The sequence below is a fragment of the Dendropsophus ebraccatus genome, chromosome 4, assembly GCF_027789765.1.
Source record: "Dendropsophus ebraccatus isolate aDenEbr1 chromosome 4, aDenEbr1.pat, whole genome shotgun sequence".
Taxonomy (NCBI): Eukaryota; Metazoa; Chordata; class Amphibia; order Anura; family Hylidae; genus Dendropsophus; species Dendropsophus ebraccatus.
The window spans coordinates 135362961-135385385 of NC_091457.1; the positions used below are offsets into that span (position 1 = coordinate 135362961).

The 22425-nt window shown below is 42.2% G+C and overlaps 3 protein-coding genes across 5 annotated transcripts in view; 1 reads left to right on the forward strand and 2 right to left on the reverse strand.

Moving 5' to 3' along the window:
- MKRN2OS (MKRN2 opposite strand) overlaps positions 1-2721 on the reverse strand; it is a 13083-nt gene extending 10362 nt beyond the window's left edge. The window contains exon 1 of one of the 2 annotated variants that reach the window (XM_069967094.1): positions 2704-2721. The gene's annotated coding sequence lies outside the window, so the exon portion shown is untranslated. Of the gene's footprint in view, positions 1-1313; positions 1422-2703 lie in introns of those variants that run through there. The other variant, XM_069967093.1, reaches the window with a different exon arrangement.
- Positions 2050-11212, forward strand: MKRN2 (makorin ring finger protein 2). Its single transcript, XM_069967091.1, has 8 exons — positions 2050-2188; positions 3234-3362; positions 3556-3731; positions 4686-4996; positions 7804-8018; positions 8359-8469; positions 9361-9505; positions 10858-11212. The coding sequence occupies exons 1-8, from the start codon at positions 2163-2165 to the stop codon at positions 11002-11004; spliced, it is 1260 nt and encodes a 419-aa protein (XP_069823192.1). The 5' UTR covers positions 2050-2162; the 3' UTR covers positions 11005-11212.
- Positions 11213-17677: 6465 nt separating this feature from the next.
- Positions 17678-22425, reverse strand: part of RAF1 (Raf-1 proto-oncogene, serine/threonine kinase) — a 63310-nt gene continuing 58562 nt past the window's right edge. For both annotated transcript variants that reach the window (XM_069967097.1, XM_069967099.1), the window contains exons 14-17: positions 21315-21433; positions 20000-20131; positions 19597-19731; positions 17678-18564 (exon numbers count right to left, since the gene is read on the reverse strand). In XM_069967097.1, coding sequence (XP_069823198.1) covers positions 18424-18564; positions 19597-19731; positions 20000-20131; positions 21315-21433 — 527 coding nt within the window. In that variant the 3' untranslated portion in view covers positions 17678-18423. The remainder of the gene's footprint in view (positions 18565-19596; positions 19732-19999; positions 20132-21314; positions 21434-22425) is intronic.

Below are 22425 nucleotides of genomic sequence, written 5' to 3' on the forward strand. Positions count from 1 at the left end.
GATGTCTGTACAACAGTCAGGTACGTGGATGTTCTCCACAGGGCTGTGGAGTCGGAGTCGTAATTGGAGCTAGTTTTGGCTGGAGTCGGAGTTGGAGTCGGAGCTAGCTTTGGCTGGAGTCGGAAAAAAATGTACCGACTCCAGCTTTGAAAAAAAATCTTTCAAAAATATAGTTGAATTTTGATATGAATTTTACAAGTTTTGCTCATGAATATATATTATGAGCAACATTCTAATAGGACACTGACCCTATTACATAAGGGGGGGTCATGGAAAAGTTGTTGGTCACTATTTGGCAGTTTGTTTCTGAGCTGGAAGAGTCCATTGTGTGTGTGGGGAGATCTGTGCTGTTCTCTTCCTGGATGCTGGTCGATTGTGTATGAGCAGCAGTGTAATATGAAGATATCCTGTGTAATATAGAGGAGGAAGAGAAGACATAAGTAGTGTAGCAGTAACCTCTGTCCTCAGTGTGGTGTTTTCTCTCTGGGAGAATATTGTGTGTTTTTCTTCAGTGTTCAATGGCTGCAGCAGTGTGTATCTGTGTGCGTGCTATGGCTGCAGTAGGCTGTGTGTGTGCTATGACTGCAGCAGGCTGTGTGTGTGTGTGTGCTATGGCTGCAGCAGGCTGTGTGTGTGTGTGCTATGGCTGCAGTAAGCTGTGTGTGTGCTATGGCTGCAGCAGGCTGTGTGTGGTGTGTACTATGGCTGCAGCAAGCTGTGTGTGTGTGCTGTGGCTGCAGCAGGCTGTGTGTGGTGTGCGCTATGGCTGCAGCAAGCTGTGTGTGTGCTATGGCTGCAGCAGGCTGTGTGTGTGTATGCTATGGCTGCAGCAGGCTGTGTCTGTGCGTGCTATTTCTTGTCCCAACAGTGACCTTCTATATCACTGTGGGACCTCTATATCACTATGTGTGACCCCTATCTATATCACTATGTGTGACCCCCTGTATATCACTATGGCTGACCTCCATATCACATGTATCTGGCATTGTTAGCAGTGTTTCTTTGTGTATGGTGAATAATTATTCAGAAACATAGAAGACTGTCAGCAGGAAAAGATCACCTGCTCCATCTAGTCTAGTTCTGAGTTGTTCAGGACATGGAGGCTGGAGACTGGCTGCATCCACTGCACGCACAGGAGAAGCTGCTTTATATGTTTCAGAAGTCGCCCCAGGATCATGTGAGACATTAGGGAGAAGCTGCTGAGCTAGTGTGATAAATAACTCCCCTGGTATATGACTGGCCATTTATGAAGGAGCAGGAGTCGGAGTCGGTCCTGAGAAAATTCAGGAGTCAGGGTCGGAGCTGCGGCTTACCGACTCCACAGTCCTGGTTCTCCACACACTATTGTACTACCTCCAATGGACTCTATTGTATGTACTGTACATAAACCTTTACTCATAGATGCAATGCTTCTACAGAATTCCTCTACATATGAGGGAAGATTTATCAAACATGCAGTAAAGTGAAACTGGCTCAGTTGCCCCTAGCAACCAATCAGAGTCCAGCTTTTATTTTCCAAAGAGTCTGTGAGGTATGAAAGGTGGAATCTGATTGGTTGCTAGGGGCAACTGAGCCAGTTTCACTTTACACCATGTTTGATAAATCTCCCCCATGGAGCATGCCACCATTATTGGACAGAATCCAAAATAGGATAACCTCCCTATGCCTCTGTATCTAATTGGATGTATATAGAGGTGTAGCAGGGACCACATTATCCATATGGCCTAGTTTATAATACTATGTCCCCATGCGCATGCATCTTTGAGAAGAGCCTGCGCCTATAATTTCAAGGACAGAACTAAACTAACTCAAATGTCTCTATTGCCAAGTTGATGACACCCAGGCATGGTTTAGTAAGAATATAAGCAAACTAGTCCCTTAAAAGCGTTATATATATATATATATATATATATATATATATATATATATATATATATATATATTTGGCTAAATGTATGACCTTTTAAAGTTGAAAACTCAATGGTCCGGAACTACAGTGCTGCTTCTAAAATTCTCGCCGGAAGAACTACTGTGCTGCACAACTATTGACGTCATCCCGCGACGGCAGCTAGGGGGCGGGGACAGGTGAAAGAAGGGGGAGGAGCCTGTGGAAGACCTCTGTGCGGCAATAAGACGCGTGTGGCCGGTGTCCGGTCGGAGCCATGAGTACGAGATACGTGACGTGCCGGTGAGTGAGGGGCCCGGTCCCAGGGGCAGCGGCCGGGTGTGTACCGTGTAGAGACGCGGTGGGCTGGGTGCTGTAGTGTTGGTGGGCGGGACTGTGCTAAGGGTAAGTGGGTGGGGAGGAGCAGTGAGGCTATTGTACACAGCAGCGCTATGGAGAGCCCCATGTGAGCCGTTGCAAAACTACAACTCCCAGCATGCCCACACAGGCTTCAGCTAAGGGGGAATGCTGGGAGTTGTAGTTTTGCAATAGCTGGAGAGCCACAGGTTGGGAAACACTGTGCTAGACCATACTTATCATCCCATGTGTGATCTATGGCTGAGCAGCAAGACCTGTACACAGCCCAAACCTGTCTCCACACTGTGCCTGGTCATGTATATACTATACATGAGCCCCAAGACCCTTGTCCAACCTGTACGTCATTCTCAAGACCCTTACCCAACCCTCACTTTACTCTGGAGACCTTTACCTATTCCATGACCTATACTGATCACATATGTGCATCTCTACACACTTACCTGACCTTACAGTATTAGTAACTGTATATACTGACAGCAGCTCCCTGTATACCTCATAGCGCTAAATCAGACTCCCCTCTTTCAGGCTGGGCTGTCCTGCTATGTGGTGAGGCTGTCCATAAGATGGCCGACATAGAGGAACATGTGACCATGCCCCGCCCACAGTGTCCAGTGCCATAGGCATATACAGGTTCAGTGGCGGACACTGGGGAGTGGGGCATGGTCACATGCTCTTCCATGTCGGCCATCTTAAGGACAGACTCACCACAGAGCAGGGCAGCCCAGCCTGGAGGAGGGGAGTCTGAGGTACACGGGGAGCTGCTGTCAGTATATACAGTGAGTACACTTATACTGTACACTTAACTATTTTACTATAAAGTGGCCAACCCCTTTAAGCAGTGTGAGGTTTATGCTCATATTTTTTATCTCAGCAGCTTTTTCACACATGACAAAACATTCTCATGTCATCACAAAGCTTCTGACTTGATTTGACCCGTGTCATGTTTTCCGTCCTCATTGTGTATTTTCAGGTATTTTATACACGGTGTATGCCGAGAAGGAAACCGCTGTTTGTTCTCACATGACTTGGCCAACAGTAAACCTTCTTCTATCTGCCGCTTCTACCAAAAAGGACAGTGTGCTTATGGATCCCGCTGCAGGTATGAAACAACAGTGATGTGCAATCATAGATGACCATATCCCCTAATGATGAACATTAATAGTACCACCTGATAATATAAAGACCCTCTCCCCCAGCCACCATGCTGTATTACATAGCTCCTCTAAGAAGGTAGTACCTGGTGAGATCTGTCCTCTGTATGTACATTGCAGATATATATTTGTGTTTTACAGATATGATCATGTTAAGCCTTCCGGCTCTCCCACGGTTTATTACCCACAAGATGTTCCAGCAGCAGCCACGGTAGAGACCCCCACCACATCATCATCTGCAGTGGAAACCCCTCCAGTTGTCACCAAGAGCACCCCGCACAAGCGAGAGAAGAAGTCTATTGTTCTAAGAGATCGTGGTACGTACAGCTTAAAAGGTTTTCTCATTACTGAAATTTGCAGCCCATTCGTCCCATGTGACCGTATCCAAACATAAAGTTCAGAACATAACTGGCTTACGTAGGAAGGATACACAATCCGTAGAACAGGAAGAGATCTCAGTACTAAAGCTTTAAAGGGGTACTCCAACAAAAATCTTTTTTAATTCAACTGGTTTCAGAAAATGATATAGATTTGTAATTTACTTCAATTTAAAAATCTCAAGTCTTCCTATACTTATTGGCTGCTGTATATTCTGCAGGAAATGGTGTTTTCTTTTCAGTCTGACACAGTGCTCTCTGCTGCCACCTCTGTCCAAGACAGGAACTGTCCAGAGCAGGAAACATTTTCCTATGGGGATTTGCTACTACTCTGGACAGTTCCTGTCTGGGACAGAGGTGGCAGCAGAGAGCACTGTGTCAGACTGAGAAGAAAACACAATTCCCTGCAGGACATACAGCGGCTGAGAAGTACTGGAAGACTTGAGATTTTTAAATAGAAGCAAATTACAAATCTATATCATTTCCTGAAACCAGTTGAATTAAAAAGATTTTCACTGGACAACCCTATTAACTTTCACGTTTAAGGAGTACGATGACCCAGCATTTCACCTGAAGATATAACATTGAAAAAACAGTCACTAGCTCCTTTTTTCTATAAAAATCTCAAAATTCTATAAAAATAATAATTCACATTATACAACCTAATCTGCAGGACCATAAGATGGCATTATAGATGACTAAGGGCTATAGTAGCTTGATATGGTGGTCAGTCTGTAAGACGGTCTTCTCCTATTTATTATGCCTTGTTCCATACTGCGGATACTGTGGAGTTTAGGGAGCTTGAATAAAGTTTTGGAATTTTAGGGGAAATTTTTTCAGTTCCTAAAAAGTATACGATGGGCTATAATGTTAAATTTGTTGTAATCTCATCAGATCTATGTGGACTAACAGAAGAGAAGAGTCGAGTCAATCCAGTTCAGAGCCCAAATTCTTGCAGCGAAGCACAAGGTGGCGATCAGGTACTAAAACCGCATTCTTACCTGGAAGCCATCTGTACGGGATTAGAAGAAGTGGAAACGGCCACCCCTTACGTCCAAGACCCCCAGCAGCTTTGTCCCTATGCAGCTGCTGGGACATGCCAGTACGGAGAAAGCTGTGTCTATATCCATGGAGACATGTGCGAGATCTGCAGCCTTCAAGTTCTTCATCCATATGACCAGGAGCAGAGAAAATCTCATGAAAAGGTGCGGAGAGGTCACTGTCAATAGGGTCTTTGCGCAGTTTCAGGTTTTTATTGTGAAATTGTCTTTAAAGAGAACCTGTGATCAATTTTCTGCTGCCTGAACTACAAGTCATTACGGCCCCGGTGTCGTCTTCTCATTCTGTCAGCCTTGATTGATGGATCTCTCCCTGTGTGGGTAGAGTGACGGAGAGGAGTGGCCTGGTACTACCCCAATAGCTCATGGTTCAGGCAGCATGGATGTGATAACTGGTACCCTTTAACTCAGGATTAAGGCCCCGTGCACACAACGGCACAAAAGGAATAACAGCTGCGTTCCTGGCTCCATATTTCGTTAGATTCTCTTTGACAGTTCGTTTCTCCACATAGCCACATTGAAATTCTTGCTTGGTCCAAAAGGAGTATGTTACTTGTCATTCATTAAAATGCATGCCTTTTGCTTCTCCCAAGGATAGTTTCTTAGCTCTGTCCTTTTGTTTATTCCAATGGTGCAGTGTAGGCCTCAGATTCCATCTAAGGGCTCTATCTATAGGCAGCCATTTGTTGCTAGAAAGGGAAAGACTGACTTGACCACAGCACAGAATCACTAAAGGGAAGAATAGGACCATGTGTAACAGGCCTTAGACTTAGGGTCCATTTACACAGAAAGATTATCTGCCAAAGATTTGAAGCCAAAGCCAGGAATGGATTTTAAAAGAGAAGAAATCTCAGGCTTTCCTTTATGACCTGATATCTGTTTATAGTCTGTTTCAGGCTTTGGCTTCAAATCTTTGGCAGAGAATCTTTCTGTGTAAATGGACCCTTAAGCTGTGGATAACAGGATAAGTTGTAGGATTGGGGACTTGCTTTGGACATATATGTTTAAAGCAGGAAAATAACTGGTAAATGATTTTTTTTTTTTTTAGGATACGTTTTTGCAATCCGTTTTTACGAAAAAAGGCATGCATTTGTGTGCATCCGTTTTAAATGTTTTTCTATTGACTTCCATTATAAAAAAACAATTTTTTTTTTAACTTAAACAAAAATAAGGTCAAGTACGTTTTTGTGTCTTTAAAAAAAGGATGCGTTTTGGATCCTTTTTTTTTTTATAATGGAAGTCAATGGAAAAACAGATCAAAATGAATGAACACAATTGCATCCATTTTTTCATCCGTTTTTTTTTTCGCAAAAGCGTAGTGTGAACCCAGCCTTAGATTATCAAACTCTATTCACTACCCTTTAATAACGATAACTTGTCTGCAGGTTAACCCTTTGAGGACCAGGCCCAAAATGACCCAGTGGACCGCGCAAATTTTGATCTTAGTGTTTTCGTTTTTACCTCCTCCCCTTCTAAGAGCTCTAGCACTCTCAGTTTTCTATCTACAAGCCATGTAAGTGCTTGTTTTTTACAGGAATAGTTGTACTGTGTAATGGCGTCTTTCATTTTACCATAACATGTATGATGGAATTCCAAATATATTATTTATGAAGATATAAATAGGTGAAATCGTAAATAAGAATGCAATATGGTAACGTTTGGGGGTTCCTGTGTCTACGTAATGCACTATATGGTAACAGCGACATGACACTATTATTCTATAGGTCAGTCCGAACACAACCATATGCAGGTTACACAGATTCTCTAATGTTATATATGTATTTTTTTATGAAATCCTTTTTTTTGGCAATTAAATATTAATAAAATGGGCTTATTGTGACGCTTATAACGGTTTTATTTTTTCACCTACGGGGCTGTATGGGGTGTAATTTTTTCCGCCATGATCTCTAGTTTTTATTAATACCATATTTGTGAAGATCGGACATTTTGATCACTTTTTATTGATTTTTTTTAATATATAATGTAACATAAAATCGGTAATCTGCGCACTTTTTCCCCTCTTTTCGTGTACGCCGTTTACCGATCACAATGACGCTTGTTATATTTTAATAGATCGGACAATTACGCACGCTACGGTATATTATATGTTTATCTATTTATTTATATGTTTTATTTATATAATGGGAAAGGGGGGTGATTTAGACTTTTATTGGGGGAGGGGCTTTGGGGTAGTGTAATAGTGTTTTGAACTTTTTTTTGTTTACACATTTGAAGTCCCTTTGGGGGACTTTTACATACAGTACTTTGATTTATACACTGATGAATGCTATGCCATAGGCATAGCATTGATCAGTGTTATCGGCGATCTGCTCATTGAGCCTGCCTGTGCAGGCTCAGTGTAGCAGATCGCGGATTGGACCGCACGGAGGCAGGTAAGAGACCTCCGGCGGTCCGTTTCAAGTGTGACTGCGGGGGTCCCGATCGGTAAGTGACAGGGGACTCCCCCTGTCACTTACACTTAAACGCTGCGGTCGCGATCCGCCTGCGGTCGCGGGCGGCGTTTAAGGGGTTAATGACACGCGGCAGCGCGATCGCTGCAGCGTGTCATTACCGGTGAGGTCCCGGCTGCTGTTTGCAGCCGGCCCCCACCTGCTATGAAGCACGCTCCGCTCCGGAGCACGCTTCATAGCGGGAGAAACACCCAGGACGTAAGGTTACGTCATGGGTCGTCTGGGGACAGACTTCCATGACGTAACCCTACGTCCAGGGTCGTCTAGGGGTTAAGGCTGGGGCTATACAGCTGTTCTGCGTTGCTAGATCAGGAACCACTGTGTTGTACAACTCATACAAGTGAATTGTGAGTTGTGTTGCAATTTTTTTAAAACTGTGAGGCTACTGCACAACCCTGTTCACTTGAACATGCTGTTCTCTATGAATCCTGGGGGTGTTTACTAGGCTTGTGTCTTATCACTCTTCTGTTTCTCCTCCTCCAGATGTGCATGGCGGCCTTTGAACATGAGATGGAAAAGGCATTTGCTTTCCAGGCCAGTCAGGATAAAGTGTGCAGTATCTGCATGGAGATTGTGTATGAAAAAGCTTCCCCCTCGGAGCGTAGGTTTGGGATCCTTTCGAACTGCTGTCATACATATTGCCTCTCCTGCATCAGACAGTGGCGATGTGCCAAACAGTTTGAGAATCCTGTTATAAAGTGAGTGTAAGACTTTACCAAACATTATTAGACAACATGGAAACACGTGGGGGATGTGGTTCTTATACTTCTCTATTCTTGTCCGAGATTTAACTGTGCTCAGCGCTGCCCCTCTGTGGTCACACAGTATTCTACAGTGATGATTTCTTGAATCCTGATCTTCTATCTACACCCACACAAAACATCTGATCAGGCTTTACAGAAGACATAGGGGTCGGCAAAACAAACAGCATTTCTTGTTGACCATATTCAATTACGGAAATGTAGTATCCGTGTTTTGTTTAATCACTTTTAGCCTTCACTTTGTGCTTCTATATAATGTTCCTTCTTTCTTCATCAGGTCTTGCCCAGAATGTCGAGTCATATCGGAGTTTGTGATCCCCAGTGTGTATTGGGTAGAAGATCAGTCCAAGAAGGATGAACTTATTGAAGCTTTTAAGCAAGGAATGGGGTGAGTGTGAGAAGTGAATAGGTGTAACTCCAGCTGTAATCTCCAATCTAATCTGACTTTCGGTGTGGAATGACTGTAATATACAGTAGGTGGTGCAGGTGCTGGGGCAACCTTGTTACCCAAATATTGTAGAAAGTTATGTATCGTCACTGATCCTCTGGTTGTAGATTTGTGCTTTAGTGTTCCTCTACACAAGATGACAGATCAGACGGGAGATTACACTAAAGTAGTCTTGTTTTTTTGTATAAATACTATCACATCTGCCAGCTTAGAGGAAAAAAGAGCCCCCAAAAATTTGTCACAAGTAATGATTTAGTTTTGTACTGATGGCTAAAATATATGACCAGCTGCATTAAACAGTACATACACTGAGAATAAAATGTGCTCCAAAATGTCAATAGACCAGTAGATGCCTCATTCATCTGAGAATAAGTCGTTTTTACAGGACTTGTCTACCCTGAGGAGCTTTTAAACATTTAGTCTGGGCTGCAGGGAACATAACAAACAGATATACTCACCCGCCCAGTCCGCCACCTCTGGATTTCTGGAGCAGATTTTATGCTCAGTATAAAGAATCTCTGTGCTGTAACAGCCAGGATATACTGCATTCCGTATTACTTTCATTACTTTCATTTTCATTACTTTTTCATTTTGACGTCCTATATGTGCAGCACTTTATGCTTGCCATCCAAACAAAAATCAATAATCTTAAAGACTGTATCCTGAAGCAGTGTACAAAATTAGACCACATGACCCACGTAGAGACTAAGCATCCTGCATATCCTTTGCTGTCCTTTAACCATTTGCAGACATTGCTGTTTGTAGTTTGTGAAAAACTTCTGCATTGTTGTAAACCGTTCAAGTATAATGTTTCATATGTTTCTGTTGTAGTAAAAAAGCCTGCAAGTATTTTGATCAGGGACGTGGCACCTGCCCATTTGGGGGTAAGTGTCTGTACTTGCATGCGTACCCCAATGGAACCGTAGCAGATCCAGAGAAGCCACGGAAACAGCTTGGGTCAGAAGGCACAGTGAGGGTAAGAGTCACACCCATTTATTATTTCATTTATCCTTTTTAGATGTTTGACCTATGGATTACTGTGTATTTGTGTGATCACAAGCTTCCTGCACAGAGAAGACCATTGTAGACAGACACTGGAAACAGATTAAGCATTTACAGATGACTAGTAAAATTTTGGACATGCTGAGATTAAAGTTTCTCATTGTCATTGTAAAAAAAAATGTATTACAGACATGTCAGAACTTTTGATAAGTTGGGGTCTGAGTGTCCCCCCCCCCCCTTCCTAATCTCTAAATACAACCAGGAGACGCCTGAGCCTGAAAGCTTCTATCCCCAGCTTCCTGCAATGGGGCTCATCTTGTACAGCAAGTGCTCAGCCATGCCTTGTTATCCAATGGTCGGTGGACAGACCCTAACCAAATAAAACTTTTGACATGTTTCTGTGACATTTCAAAAGTTTTTTTTTTTTTTTTTTTTTTTTTTTTTTTTTAAACGCACAAAAACGATTAAGGGTTCATGGATATAGCAGTGACAGTGTGGAGATCCGTTGGGCCCATTAAGTGACCCAAAGGCAATCCTTATCCTTTTCTTTCTTTTAATTTCTCCTCAAATGTTACAAAAAGATCAGCAAAAAAGAAAAAAAAAAAAAAGCTGTGTCCATAGAACTCAACAAGGTGTGCAATATTTAACCACACAGTCTCTACAAAAACAATCTCTTTCAGATGCACAGAACAGATTATTATTGTATTTTACAGTCTTACTGTATAAGACTACTTTTTAACCCAGGAAAATCTTCTCAAAAGTCAGGGGTCGTCTTATAGGGCAGGTGCTGAAAAACTTCAGAACCAGACTGGAGAATTTTATATTTTAACTGGAAAAGTTGGGTGTCGTCTTATACGCCAGAAAATATGGTAGTTACAGAAACCGCTGGAACAAATCTGTAGCGTGTCAACAGGTAACCTGTATAGCCTTCACTGTACTGTACTACATACTGCAATACCACTAAAGGAGACAATAGCAGTCTGGAAATGAGGGAAGAATTAAAAGAAAAATTGGGGATAAGAACGAAAAAGAATAATGAGGGACGCAGAGTGCGGAGAGTTATAGTGGCTTCTATCTGGAAACCACAATGAATTTGTGCTGCTGTACAGTTTTTATTTGCCTTTTTAAGGGATCACTGAAATTAGCATGGCCATAATATTCCATAATTCAGATGAATAGTAACACTGCAGTGCTATAGTCTACTGCATTGTGGCAGGTAAACTGGTGTGCTGGTTATAGTGCCTCATGCAATACGTGTTAAGAACATAATATTCATTGTCGCTGGTGTAACTTGTCCTATAAATCTACACTTCAATTTCTTTGCAGTTCTTTAACGCAGTCAGGCTTTGGGACTTTATTGAAGATCGTGAAAACCGGAGCGTCCCCAGTACCGACGATGAAGTGACTGAACTTGGTGACCTGTTTATGCATCTGTCAGGAGCCGACCAGCAAGACGCCGCTACTTCTAACTAGAGACTGTGAGGGATGAGTGTGAGAATGGCAGAACCAAGTGTCCTTCCCCTTAGAAAATAAAACTGAGCCACGCTGTGATCTTCTCCCAGCTCTGGGAATCCCTGTACCCAGCTCTCATCCTGTCAGGTTCTTACTTCACCACTCATTGTTTTGTATGTAGTATATAGCATAATACTAAATAGGAGCTGCCATATCTTAAAGGGAACCTGTCACCCCCCGTACCGGGGTGACAGGCTCCCGACCCCCCGTTAGAGACCCCTATACTTACCTCATCCCGCCGGGTCCCGCTTCTGGATTCGGTCGGGTCCCGGAGATCTCAGCCGCTGCAGCCCGGCGCGCGCGCTGAGAGATGAGTCCAACACCCATAGAGAATGACAGGAGAGTCCAGCGCTCCGTCATTCTCTATGAGCGTTGGACTCATCTCTCAGCGCGCGCGCCGGGCTGCAGCGGCTGAGATCTCCGGGACCCGACCGAATCCAGAAGCGGGACCCGGCGGGATGAGGTAAGTATAGGGGTCTCTAACGGGGGGTCGGGAGCCTGTCACCCCGGCACGGGGGGTGACAGGTTCCCTTTAAGGTGCCCATAAAATATTAGCTCATGAGGTTTTTCAGATTTGTGTCCAGGAGAAGGTGGCAGTAGCCAAGACCAAAGGGTCCTCAGTCTAACAAATATTCCCATCAGATTGTAACTTTCCGGTTATGTTGCTGGAACACTGTTCTATGAGACAAACAATTGGTCAGGATTAGTTATAGGAACACAGCTTCAAATAGAATGCGGATGATGAATTTTCTTAGTGTTTTCCTTTCAGATACTTTGTTACTTGGTCCCTGAGCATTTGTGATGTTGTGATTGGTCAGGCCTCAACTGATAACAATTATAATCCAGGATAAATCCAAATGCGTTTGCTATGGCCACTTAACAAAAGGAAGTATTTTAGCAATGGCCTATATAACAATACCCTCAGCCGGTACTATTCCAATTGTTTGTGTGTGTTTTTGGGGGGGGGGGGGGGAGGGGGTAGAATGGGGTTGGACGTAGGACCCTACTGATCAGACCCTATATTAACTAAGTACAAAATTACAGATTTTAGCCTATTTGTGAAAAATTATTTTTGTAGGTGTAAAATTGGGTGAGAAGACTCAGATGGATCAATTCTGTACAATTACCGTGGCTTTAACACAGTAAGGATAGCAAGCAGGCACTGTGACTTTACAATATAACTTTAGTAGGGATGAGCTGAGCGTGTCCCCAGGTGGCTTATACAGCTTCCTTGGGGGGCACATGTGGGAGCTCACATGGCCACTTTCTTCCAGAAACAGCACCTCTCTTGTGCTTAGTTTGGGTTGTGCAGTTCAATTCTCAGTTGATGTGAATGGAGTTGAATTGTAATACCAAACACGACCTGAGGACAATGGTGGCGCTATTTTTATAAGAAAGTAGCTGTCTTTTATAACCGAGGATACCTACTTAAAGTAAAACTATGTGTGTGCATCTTATCTGCTATTGAAAAGAAAGCTATGTAAGGCTGGTAGCGTTTATTGATTGATACTCATAATGATGATATCTGGAAACTCGCTAAAATAACTCAATAAGCTGAACTTGTGTGTTTGTGCCAACATTTTGCCATACACATTAATATGCATGTGATAAATCCCTTGACTATCTAATGTGTATGGGGGGCTCTGATATTGCAAGAGAAGAAATAGCATGTTGGACTTTTGTTCTTGGGTGAGACAAGTTGCCGCCTGAGGAGTTTGACAGTGGCTTTCTTCCCTCTTTGTTCAGAACACATGGACACTTGTTTGGCTCACAGCTGTCTGACGTGTTAGTGGCTGCAGTCTGGTTGTACTGTGTAGTAGTGGTTTTTCAGAGTGTTATTTAATCTGTATTACATATGTAAAAAGCTTAGTATTAGGGGGTGGGGTTATCCTCTGATACCCCTGCACTGGCTTCTCTCCTAGAACAGATCCAGGAAATAAAAGCAAAAGAACAGCACTCCATGGTTCACTAGGCTTTTTATAGGTTTCCCTTAGAACAATAGTCCAGATAATACTGCTGGTCAGTGTCTGCAAGTATGGTGCAATGTATTGTGTTACAGTCAACCCTTTACAAGGCTGTATGGAGGAAAAAAAAAATATCACAACAAAAAAAAAAAAAACTATGTACATGTGGGGGGGGGGGGCATATTGGTTTGTTAGGTCTAAGATACAACAACATTAAATTAGTGATGTAATTAAGTGGTGCATAGAAAGAAAGTATTTTATTATAGCAATTTAATGCTACTTGCGGTAAAATATCACTAATTAAATGCATGTGTGAACATAGCCCAAAGGTTAGTAAGGAGATAAATGGCTACCAGATTTTATACCTCTTTTTGGGTGCTGTATGAACTTGACCCTTTATATGTGTATTCAGTGTGGTCCACTATATATTTCAGATTAATCAATTTACTATTAGACAATGCATAATACTTCTGCAGCATAGTGCAGTCCATAGTGGTAAATCCCACTATGCCTGCGCCTTTCATTTGCATCATTGCCCCCCATCCAAAAAAATAAAATAAAAATCACATAACTGTCATTGTATCTTAGACCTAGATGATCTTTTCTCGCCTGCTAAAGGGTTGACCATAATCTGACAAACTGATAACTAATGGCCAGTTCACACAGAGCAAAAGCAGAATTTCAGTGCCCATAAAATTGCTGCAGTGCCATTTTCCATGAGTTCAATAGAACTTCCACTCACACAGCAAAATGTCTGCAGCAGATCTGCTTTCCGCCCAAAGAATTGACATGTTCATTCTTCCGCTGGGGGAATCCTATAGAAATTAACGAGGCTTTGATTTTCCTCTGAGATTTTTCAGCGGGGAATTTTCATGTGGAATTGTCAGAAAGAAAAAAAAGCAAAAGAAAACTTTGCAACATTGTCAGTGTCTCCCTCCAACACTTCTGCATGGAAAGTCGGTGTGGATATTCCACTGGCATTTCAGCGGAACACTTTACTCGCTAATTCCACCACTTTTGCTCAGTGTGAACAGGCCCTAATGCACAGTCATTTGCCAGTGCTATTGTGTGGTTCAGTCTACTTTAACTAGACTTAGTAACATTAAAGAGGAGTTCTTTTGCCTTCATCTCCTGGATTGATTTTGTATTGGAAGAAGTCATCCCCCTGGAATGTGCACCCACCCACTGTGTGATGGGAAATGCTGCCTGGTAGAGATGAGCGAACAGAGTTCAAGTCCGAGTCCATCTGAACCCGAACTTTCGGCATTTGATTAGCGGGGGCTGCTGAACTTGGATAAAGCTCTAAGGTTGTCTGGAAAACATGGATACAGCCAATGACTATATCCATCATTTCCACATAGCCTTAGGGCTTTATCCAAGTTCAGCAGCCACCGCTAATCAAATGCCGAAAGTTCGGGTTCGGATGGACTCGAGCATGCTCCAGGTTCGCTCATCTTTACTGCCTGGTCTTCTATTTATGAATTGACAACATCTGGATATGGCCATATGGACTTTTTCACTTAAAAAAAAAAATCTGCATGATTTTTTTTTTTTTTATCATAAATCAGCTAGTTAGCACATAAGTCATGAGCTTTGTCTAGTTGGCCAATAAGCATTCCTATTTTATTGGTTACCCCCATGAGAAGCTGTCTGCCACTTATTACCATAACATGTCAATTCATCCAAACGGCGGACTAGGTGACCATAGACATACAGCTGCGCTCTGTTCCAATTTCATTCCATGGTCCTTTCCTGTTTATTTGTATGGACAGCTCAATAGTTTCACACAGAACAAATCCAGTCACCGCTTTATCTCAATGAGGCGTGATCTAGTCGGTCTGGAACCACACACTGAAAAGCTCATGTTACTTTTTATAGTGAAGATGCCATTATTGGTGAACATCATCATGACATAGAATAATCTGTGGTTCTTACATTTTTATTGCAAACTCACTCAAGAAATATTCATACTCTAAATCGGTTTTATGTCTTTGATCACTGGAAAGTATATAGAAAGATCTCAAAGGCTTCATTCACACCTGTATATTGTCTTAGGGTACAGTCTACGCAGAAAACGTGTGACATACATTAAACAGGCCATAAGGTAGCATGCATCTCCCTATATGCTACTGTGGGCTCTGTTAAACAGATTTGTTTCCCCTTTACTTTAGCAGTAGTATAGGATATATCTGTTGAAGAAATTTCTGATCTGATACCATTCAAAAATAGTGATAGGAGAAATCCATGCACATGCTACAGAATCAGACCCAATCACATATGTATTACCAGCCAAGGAAAATATAAGCAACATCTGAATATAACCCAAGATGCTATTGTATTTTTTTTTTTGCAATATAGAGATAAACACACACCTAATAAAAGGACACCATTGTCCTGCATTGGGCTAATGTAACCCGTATAGACACATGTGAAATACTAAATAGTAATGAGAACATAGCCCTACATATATAGAAGTTAGGTCGTATGCAGTAATTCTATTAACACCTTCATGCCAGCAAAATATTTTATATATATATATATATATATATATATATATATATATATATATATATACATACTGACATGAAGGGGTGAATTCAGCAGGCTCAGGAGCTGATCCCATTCAATAAGCTTTGGGAGTAGGTTACTATGTGTAGCACACCCCCTGAGCTATTTACTAACACTGGTGATCATGCTGGTGGCAGTAATTTACCCCTTTTAATGCTGCCATGTTAAGCTACCACAGCATTGAATGACAGGTGCCACACTTGTTAGGTGTCTGATCAGCACCCTCTGCAACATTAATGTGGGGTGCTGATGGGTTGCTTAGCAAGCAAAGGGTCCATACTTACTCCAAAAAGTCTCTGACTATAAGCAGAGCACTGATCTTTGCAATGCTATATTGATTTCTTATGAAAAGTCCCTAGGGGAAGTGTAAAACAAAACAAAAAAAAAAGTTTTTAAAAAGTTTTTCCCAGATCATAAAGAAGTATGAATGAAGCCATGGCAGATAGAATAGATACACCAGCTGATGCCAGCCTGTCCCGGCCAGCCCGGAGATTGTGGACCTTATGTTATCATGAATGTCTCAGGCATTACCCTAATGTGCGGCCATAGGACTGACTTGTGTTTTTGTGTAAATATTAAAGTTATCTTTACTAAGGTATTGACTGCCATGTATGATATTCCTGCAAATGTTTGAGCCAGGGACTCCTAGTCAAAGTAGTGTTTATCCAATAAGATTCTGGCTACCGTGATTTCAATGAATACCACGTTACACGGGTATGCAGATATTAGTATCAATTAATTTGTAAAATTTAATGCAGTTCTTCTGCATTTAAAGCACTCACACACACACAATGCCTTTCCCTGCTATGGGCAGCAGCCTTACATATGCACATGGGCAATGCATGTGAGATTATGGGACATAGTCAGTGAGAAGGCATACCAGCCTGTGACACTTCAGGGGCTCTGCACCACCTCTCTAAGGTCCCTTTTACACATCCGGACATAAGGACCCATTCATTTCTATGGCTCAATGCACACGTCTTTGAGAATAGGTGGTCTGGTTTCACAGTCTCAACAATGAATGGGTCTGCGCAAATGTGGACAGCTACATGTGCACATCTGCAGACAGCGCTGTGGATGTGTGAATTTGGCATAATATAAGCCACTGAAGGTGAAGCCTTTTTCTACAGAAGCACAGAGAGCTGTATGAAAGGTAACATGTGCCACGCAGTCATCAGTGTGTCAGCTGATTCCCTTTAACACATGCAGGGAGTGCAGCATAGTATCCAGGGCACGAGCACACACTCCCAAGACAAAGGCCCCTTATACCTAGGGCTCTTTTTATATTACATTGTAGATTTCTTGACGCCATTTATAGTTAGTCCAAGGTTTCTGTCACCCACAGGCTCTCATATGAAAACATACTGTGTGGTATACTTTTTATATTGGATGCCTCTCTATAGAATAAGAATAATGAGTCTACTTGCTGCCTCTATACCTTCCTTAGAAACACATTTTAAACATAGCATGCCACTGAAATTAAGTTAAATGTCAATATAAAGTTTGTTATGTCTAGTCCTCATATGCATAATTTTGTTTTCCCTTCAAGGAAAATTGTGTTGCCTATGAGAGTTCCTGTGGCTCGGTGGTCTCTCCAAGGAGACAAAATACCCCCATTATATCCACACAGTACATCCTAAAGTGCCAGATTAGTTCCCTAGTGCATACGATAGTGTGGACAGGCAGTAAGCCTAAGCATTGTTACCTTGGAGAACCACAAAACATTTTTTGCCAAGTTGTGAGCTGAAGCTACCAATAAAGAGGCAGTCATTGAGGGAAAAAAAAAAACACAACTTTTGACACGTCAAAAGTTTTGGTTAGTCGGTATCTGAGTGTTTAGACCACGACTAATTGGGAGAAATGAACATGAGAAGACAGTCGCATACTGCAAGTCTATAGCGGGCACATGACTGTGTGGTAGTCTCCCCACTCATTCCTCTGAACGCCCAGACCCTGGCCGATATTTTTTTTTTCCCCGTGACATGTACCCTTTAAAGTCAATGGGAGCTTGAGTAGTGGCCCAGTGCTGCACATGGATTATGCCCTTGTGCACATGCAGCAGATTTGTTTTTTGAGGTTTTCATGATGATGATGACAAACGGTTATAAAATGTGAAACACATTTAAATTTATTAAAACTGGGTAATCAGGAGAGCTGGAGTTTAACATAAATGCAATAGGAAAACAAAGACAAATTACAACCCAAATCAAAAATAAAATAAAAGACTGTGTACACACTGATTCCCATATCTAGTGCAGATTCCAGTGTGTGCATATACACAACACGCAAATCGTACATATGCACACGGGCGATGCTCTGCACACGGGCCCATACTGTAACAGGTAATCCCGCCGCAGAATGTCCACCGCATTACAAAACAGAGTACCAGAGTGAAGCAGATTGTGCTGAGTCAGGTATTAGCAGTTCAGTCAGTTTTCTCGCTCCTATGTCCAGAACTGTGCAAAATAGTTCATTAAGAAATTTCCTTCCGTTAGAAAATCATGTGACATAATAGACCTTTACAATCGACCGTTCCAGGGGAGTCAGTGACCCGTTGGCACCTATGTAACACATAATGTCCTGTAACAAATTCATCAGAGGCCAGAGACTGGTAGTTCATGGCTCAAGAGGTGCATTGTGTACGAATGGGAAATAGTTCTTTATCCTCCACGTCATCTGCCATCCTATCTGTAATGACTGCTCCAGAAATGCGAATATAGCAGCATTTTCTTCATAATATCAAAATGAACGAGTGGAGACAAAGCAGTTTTCAGCTTATTTTTTTTTTTTTTTTAAACTAATCTTAAGAACACCCAGGGCCTAGGAAGCCGTGCAGGGGACCGTCTCTTCAGAAAACTGGCAACCGTGTGGACGTCAACGTACATGAATTAATGTCTTCTGTGTGGGTGGCACGGTGCAGGGAGGGCTCTGAAGCACTTCGGTTGATTTTAGGCAGAGAGTGTTGTAACAGCTCGATGGAAGAGAGGATCTGGAAACAGAAACATTTTTATCAGTCAGTGTAAATCATGTGCAGCTTAGGCAAATAAAATGAGGGTGTCCAAATAAGAAAACCTTTCATATACTTAAAGAGGTTGTCCAGGCTTTCTTCCACTTTCTTCCAGAAACAGCACCACCCCTATTCTCCATAAGGAGAGCCACACGCTAGACAATATACTAAATATTGATCACTCAAAAATTGCAGAAAATGGATTATTTCTGGTGAGGACAAAACATTCTGCACTTATGTGTTGACAAGTCATCTGGCCTGCAGGGGGCACCCTAATCATTCTGCTAAATATCCATAAACAAGGTTTTATACAACTATAAATACATATTCTACTTGGTTCTTTCAGTCATGTGGCCATTTCCCACATAACAGATCAGTAAACACTGAAAGCCCAAACAAAAACTGAATGGATACACTGACTGCCAGCAAGTCCAGTCTACTGTACACATCAAGCTTTGTACTTTGTACTTAATATACTATGTGCACCAATTCTGCCCCCCCTCCCAAGGAGGAGAGCACAGGGACCACATCTACATGTGCTATTTCTCCAGATATATAGTAACATAGTAAATAAGGTTGAAAGAAGACAAGAGTCCATCAGGTTCAACCTAGGGAAATCCCACTGTGTTGATCCAGGGAAGGCAAAAACCCCCTTGAGGCAGATGACAATTGCTCCATCACAGGGAGAAAACTCCCTCCCAACTCCAATGGCAACCAGAACAATCCCTGGATCAACGTATCACCGGAAATCTAATGCCCATAACTTGTAATATTATATTGTTCAAGAAAAGCATCCAGGCCTCCCTTGAACTTATTTAATGAATCGGCCATGACAACATCATGTGGCAATTGTGTAATTTTGTAACAAATAAGCCAATTTTTGTAACAAACCAAGGCATAAAAATGTGGCACACACATAACTAAGCCTAGCAAAAAGTATTTTACAGTCTTACACAACAGACTGCCATTGAGGACGCAGCCTCAGATTAGATTTATAGTCCCAAGTCCACTTACTTGAGGAAACAGGGGTCTTTCCTCCTTGACTTTCTGCACACAGTCTGCTACCAGCCGCTTCATTGCTTTGGGACAATTCTTATACAACTTGCTAAGATCAGGCACCAAACATCCCCGTCCGACCAAAAATATAATCTATGGGGAAAAATTATAATGAAAACAGGAATAGGAAAGAAACAGCAACAAATGTGCAGCATATTTACAACATAACTTGACAGTCTGTAGGTTCTGTTATCGAGCAGTTTACCATATGTGGTAGATTTAAGTGTCACGACTGAGACATGCCATGTGTCACATGTATTCAGGCTACACAATCCATTCTTAGGGGACCCAGCTGGTTATAAGGAACCTGCGGACAATGCAGTAATCTGGTGCCACAAGTAACAGGAGTAGCAGCACTCACCTGGTCTCGGTCCCTGATGTGAGAATATGGCAGCTCCCCGGTCATCAGTTCATACAGGACAATACCATACGAATAAACATCTGACTGGAAACTGAAGGGATTATTATCCTGCAACCGAATGACTTCTGGAGCCTATGGAAGCAACATATACATCTCAGTGAGCAACAAAGTCATGTATACAATGAAGCACTTAATGCTGCAATAAGGTACTATAAGGTCCAGCTAAATAATGTATACAAGACAGAAGCCTAGAACGTATCATCCCATCTCCTATCATCAACTCATGTCCACACACTGGTTTCTCGGTATTTGCTGAGCGATAATACCAGACCACACTCATATATTCATGCTGACTATAAGGCCAGGTTCACATACACTGGCTACATCAACATTTTTGTATCATATTACAGATACAAATCCTAGTCCGGCTGGGTTTCTCATGTTTAAGTTATCAGGACAAAGCTTGTGGCCATTATATATAGGAGTGTGATATGTAAACCCTTCTAAGGCGGAATCTGTTGGCGTTATACAAATAAATATTATTATTATCTGCTGCTCCACCCATGTGAAATATACAGCCAGTGCAGGTCACATACAGGAACATTCACCATAATGGGAATGTGCAGTGTACAGACTAAAGGATATGTGGGGCTCCATTTATTAGGCTGGAACGTACAATTCCTATAAATCTCTGTGTAGGCAGATTTATTATACAGATCTATAGGCCATAAGGGCAGACCAGATCAATAACTAATCATGGAAATCCAGAAACACAATATAAAATGGAATTACTCAAGAAAATTCCTAAAGGATGAACATCGCAAAATTAGGAAATTTAAATCTAAAATCCAGTCTTCATTCATGCTAAAACAACATTTAATCCAGCATCACCAAGACCTGATATATGGCAGATCACCAAGGAGAGATCTATCAATCAAGACTGGGGGGCCACAATGACTCAGGGATGTAATAATCCAGAATATTTGATAATCTGCCATGCCTCAACATCAATGAGACCTGATATCACACACACCTCCACATCTTTACTGGGATACATCTCTATAAGACAAGAATTTCTACAACACGGTGAATCAGAGTAACATTTTTCTGACAAGTGTAATTGACAGTGTCATTGTAAATGAGTTATTTTTATCCATGACGTTTAACAGGTTTCTTGGCAATTGTGGACAGGGTGACTGTGAGCGTACACTTGAGACGTCCTTTGGCAGCGTGCCTGTACACAAGGAACAAATCTATAAGTCAGCACAGCAAAAATGACGTGTTGTGTTGCCAGGGCCACCTTCTCATGACTTACCATCCACAGGATCGATCCAGTCGGCTGCTCCACCTGCTGTGAACCGCTCCATCGAGACTTGACCGTGGCCAGTCCAAAGTCACCAATTTTTACTGTTAACCCTTCATGCAGAAAGATGTCTGTATTATGGTAAAGGATAAGCACACAACCTCAGTACTTTAATAAAATGCTTAATAGTGGCACTATAGAAAGTTTACATCGACCGCATTTCTATATGCAACTGCTTACTTTTACCTGGAATATCTATAAGGGTGCGTTCACTCCTACAGGATTCGCAGCAGATCTGCAGCAGATTTGATGCTGTGTTCAGTTATTTAAATGAAATCTGCTGCGGATCCGCTGCAGAAAGTACGCTGCCAATCCGGTAAGTGTGAACGTACCATAACAGTGATCTCCAACTGTTGCAAAACTACAACTTCCAGCATGCTGAGAATTGTTGTTTTGCAACAGCTGGAAAGCCACAGGTTGTAAACCCCTGATCCATACAGCACAGGCTCCTAAGTACAGCAGTATCATGTCAGTGTTCTCCGACCTCTAGCTATGAGCATGCTAAAAGTTGAAGGTTTACAACCACTGGAGAACCATATGTTGAAGACTAGTGATGTAAAGACTCTCCCCTATCTAGTAGTTCCCATAACAATTTTTCTGAGAAAAATTTTTTTTAATTCAACTTATATAATTATTGGTAAATAAGTTTTCCAATTTAGTAAAAAAAAAAAAAGAAAAAAATCCTGCTAGGGCTGTAAAATGGAAAATACTCATCTTACTGGGTGCGGCACCAGTGTCTCTGTCCAGCCTGGTGCCTTAAGGCCATATTCCACGGGCCGACTGACAGGAGCAAACGAGCACTATTAGCGCTCGTTTGCTCCTCATTCCCCGTTCACTGCCGCCGCAATTCCACGCGGCGGCAGCAGCGAGTGGGTGAGTCCAGGGGGTGCCGCGGGGAGCTGCCCGGGTGATCACTAGATCGTCCGGGCAGCCCATAGCATACAGCAGCGGTCTGCTGCGGCCGCTCCTATTCCACAGAGCGACGGCAGCAGATCGTTGCTGTATGAGTCGTTTGTCTTTCAACATGTTTGAAAGACAAACAACACAACGATTAGCCGACATG

What these genes read in the sequence shown, in the direction of transcription:
- MKRN2 (XM_069967091.1), top strand. Translation starts at nt 2,163, where the DNA reads ATGAGTACGAGATACGTGACGTGCCG. An exon ending in GCTTATGGATCCCGCTGCAG is followed by an intron (nt 3,363 to 3,555) that starts GTATGAAACAAC and finishes TGTGTTTTACAG; the next exon opens with ATATGATCATGTTAAGCCTT. An exon ending in GCTTTTAAGCAAGGAATGGG is followed by an intron (nt 8,470 to 9,360) that starts GTGAGTGTGAGA and finishes TTTCTGTTGTAG; the next exon opens with TAAAAAAGCCTGCAAGTATT.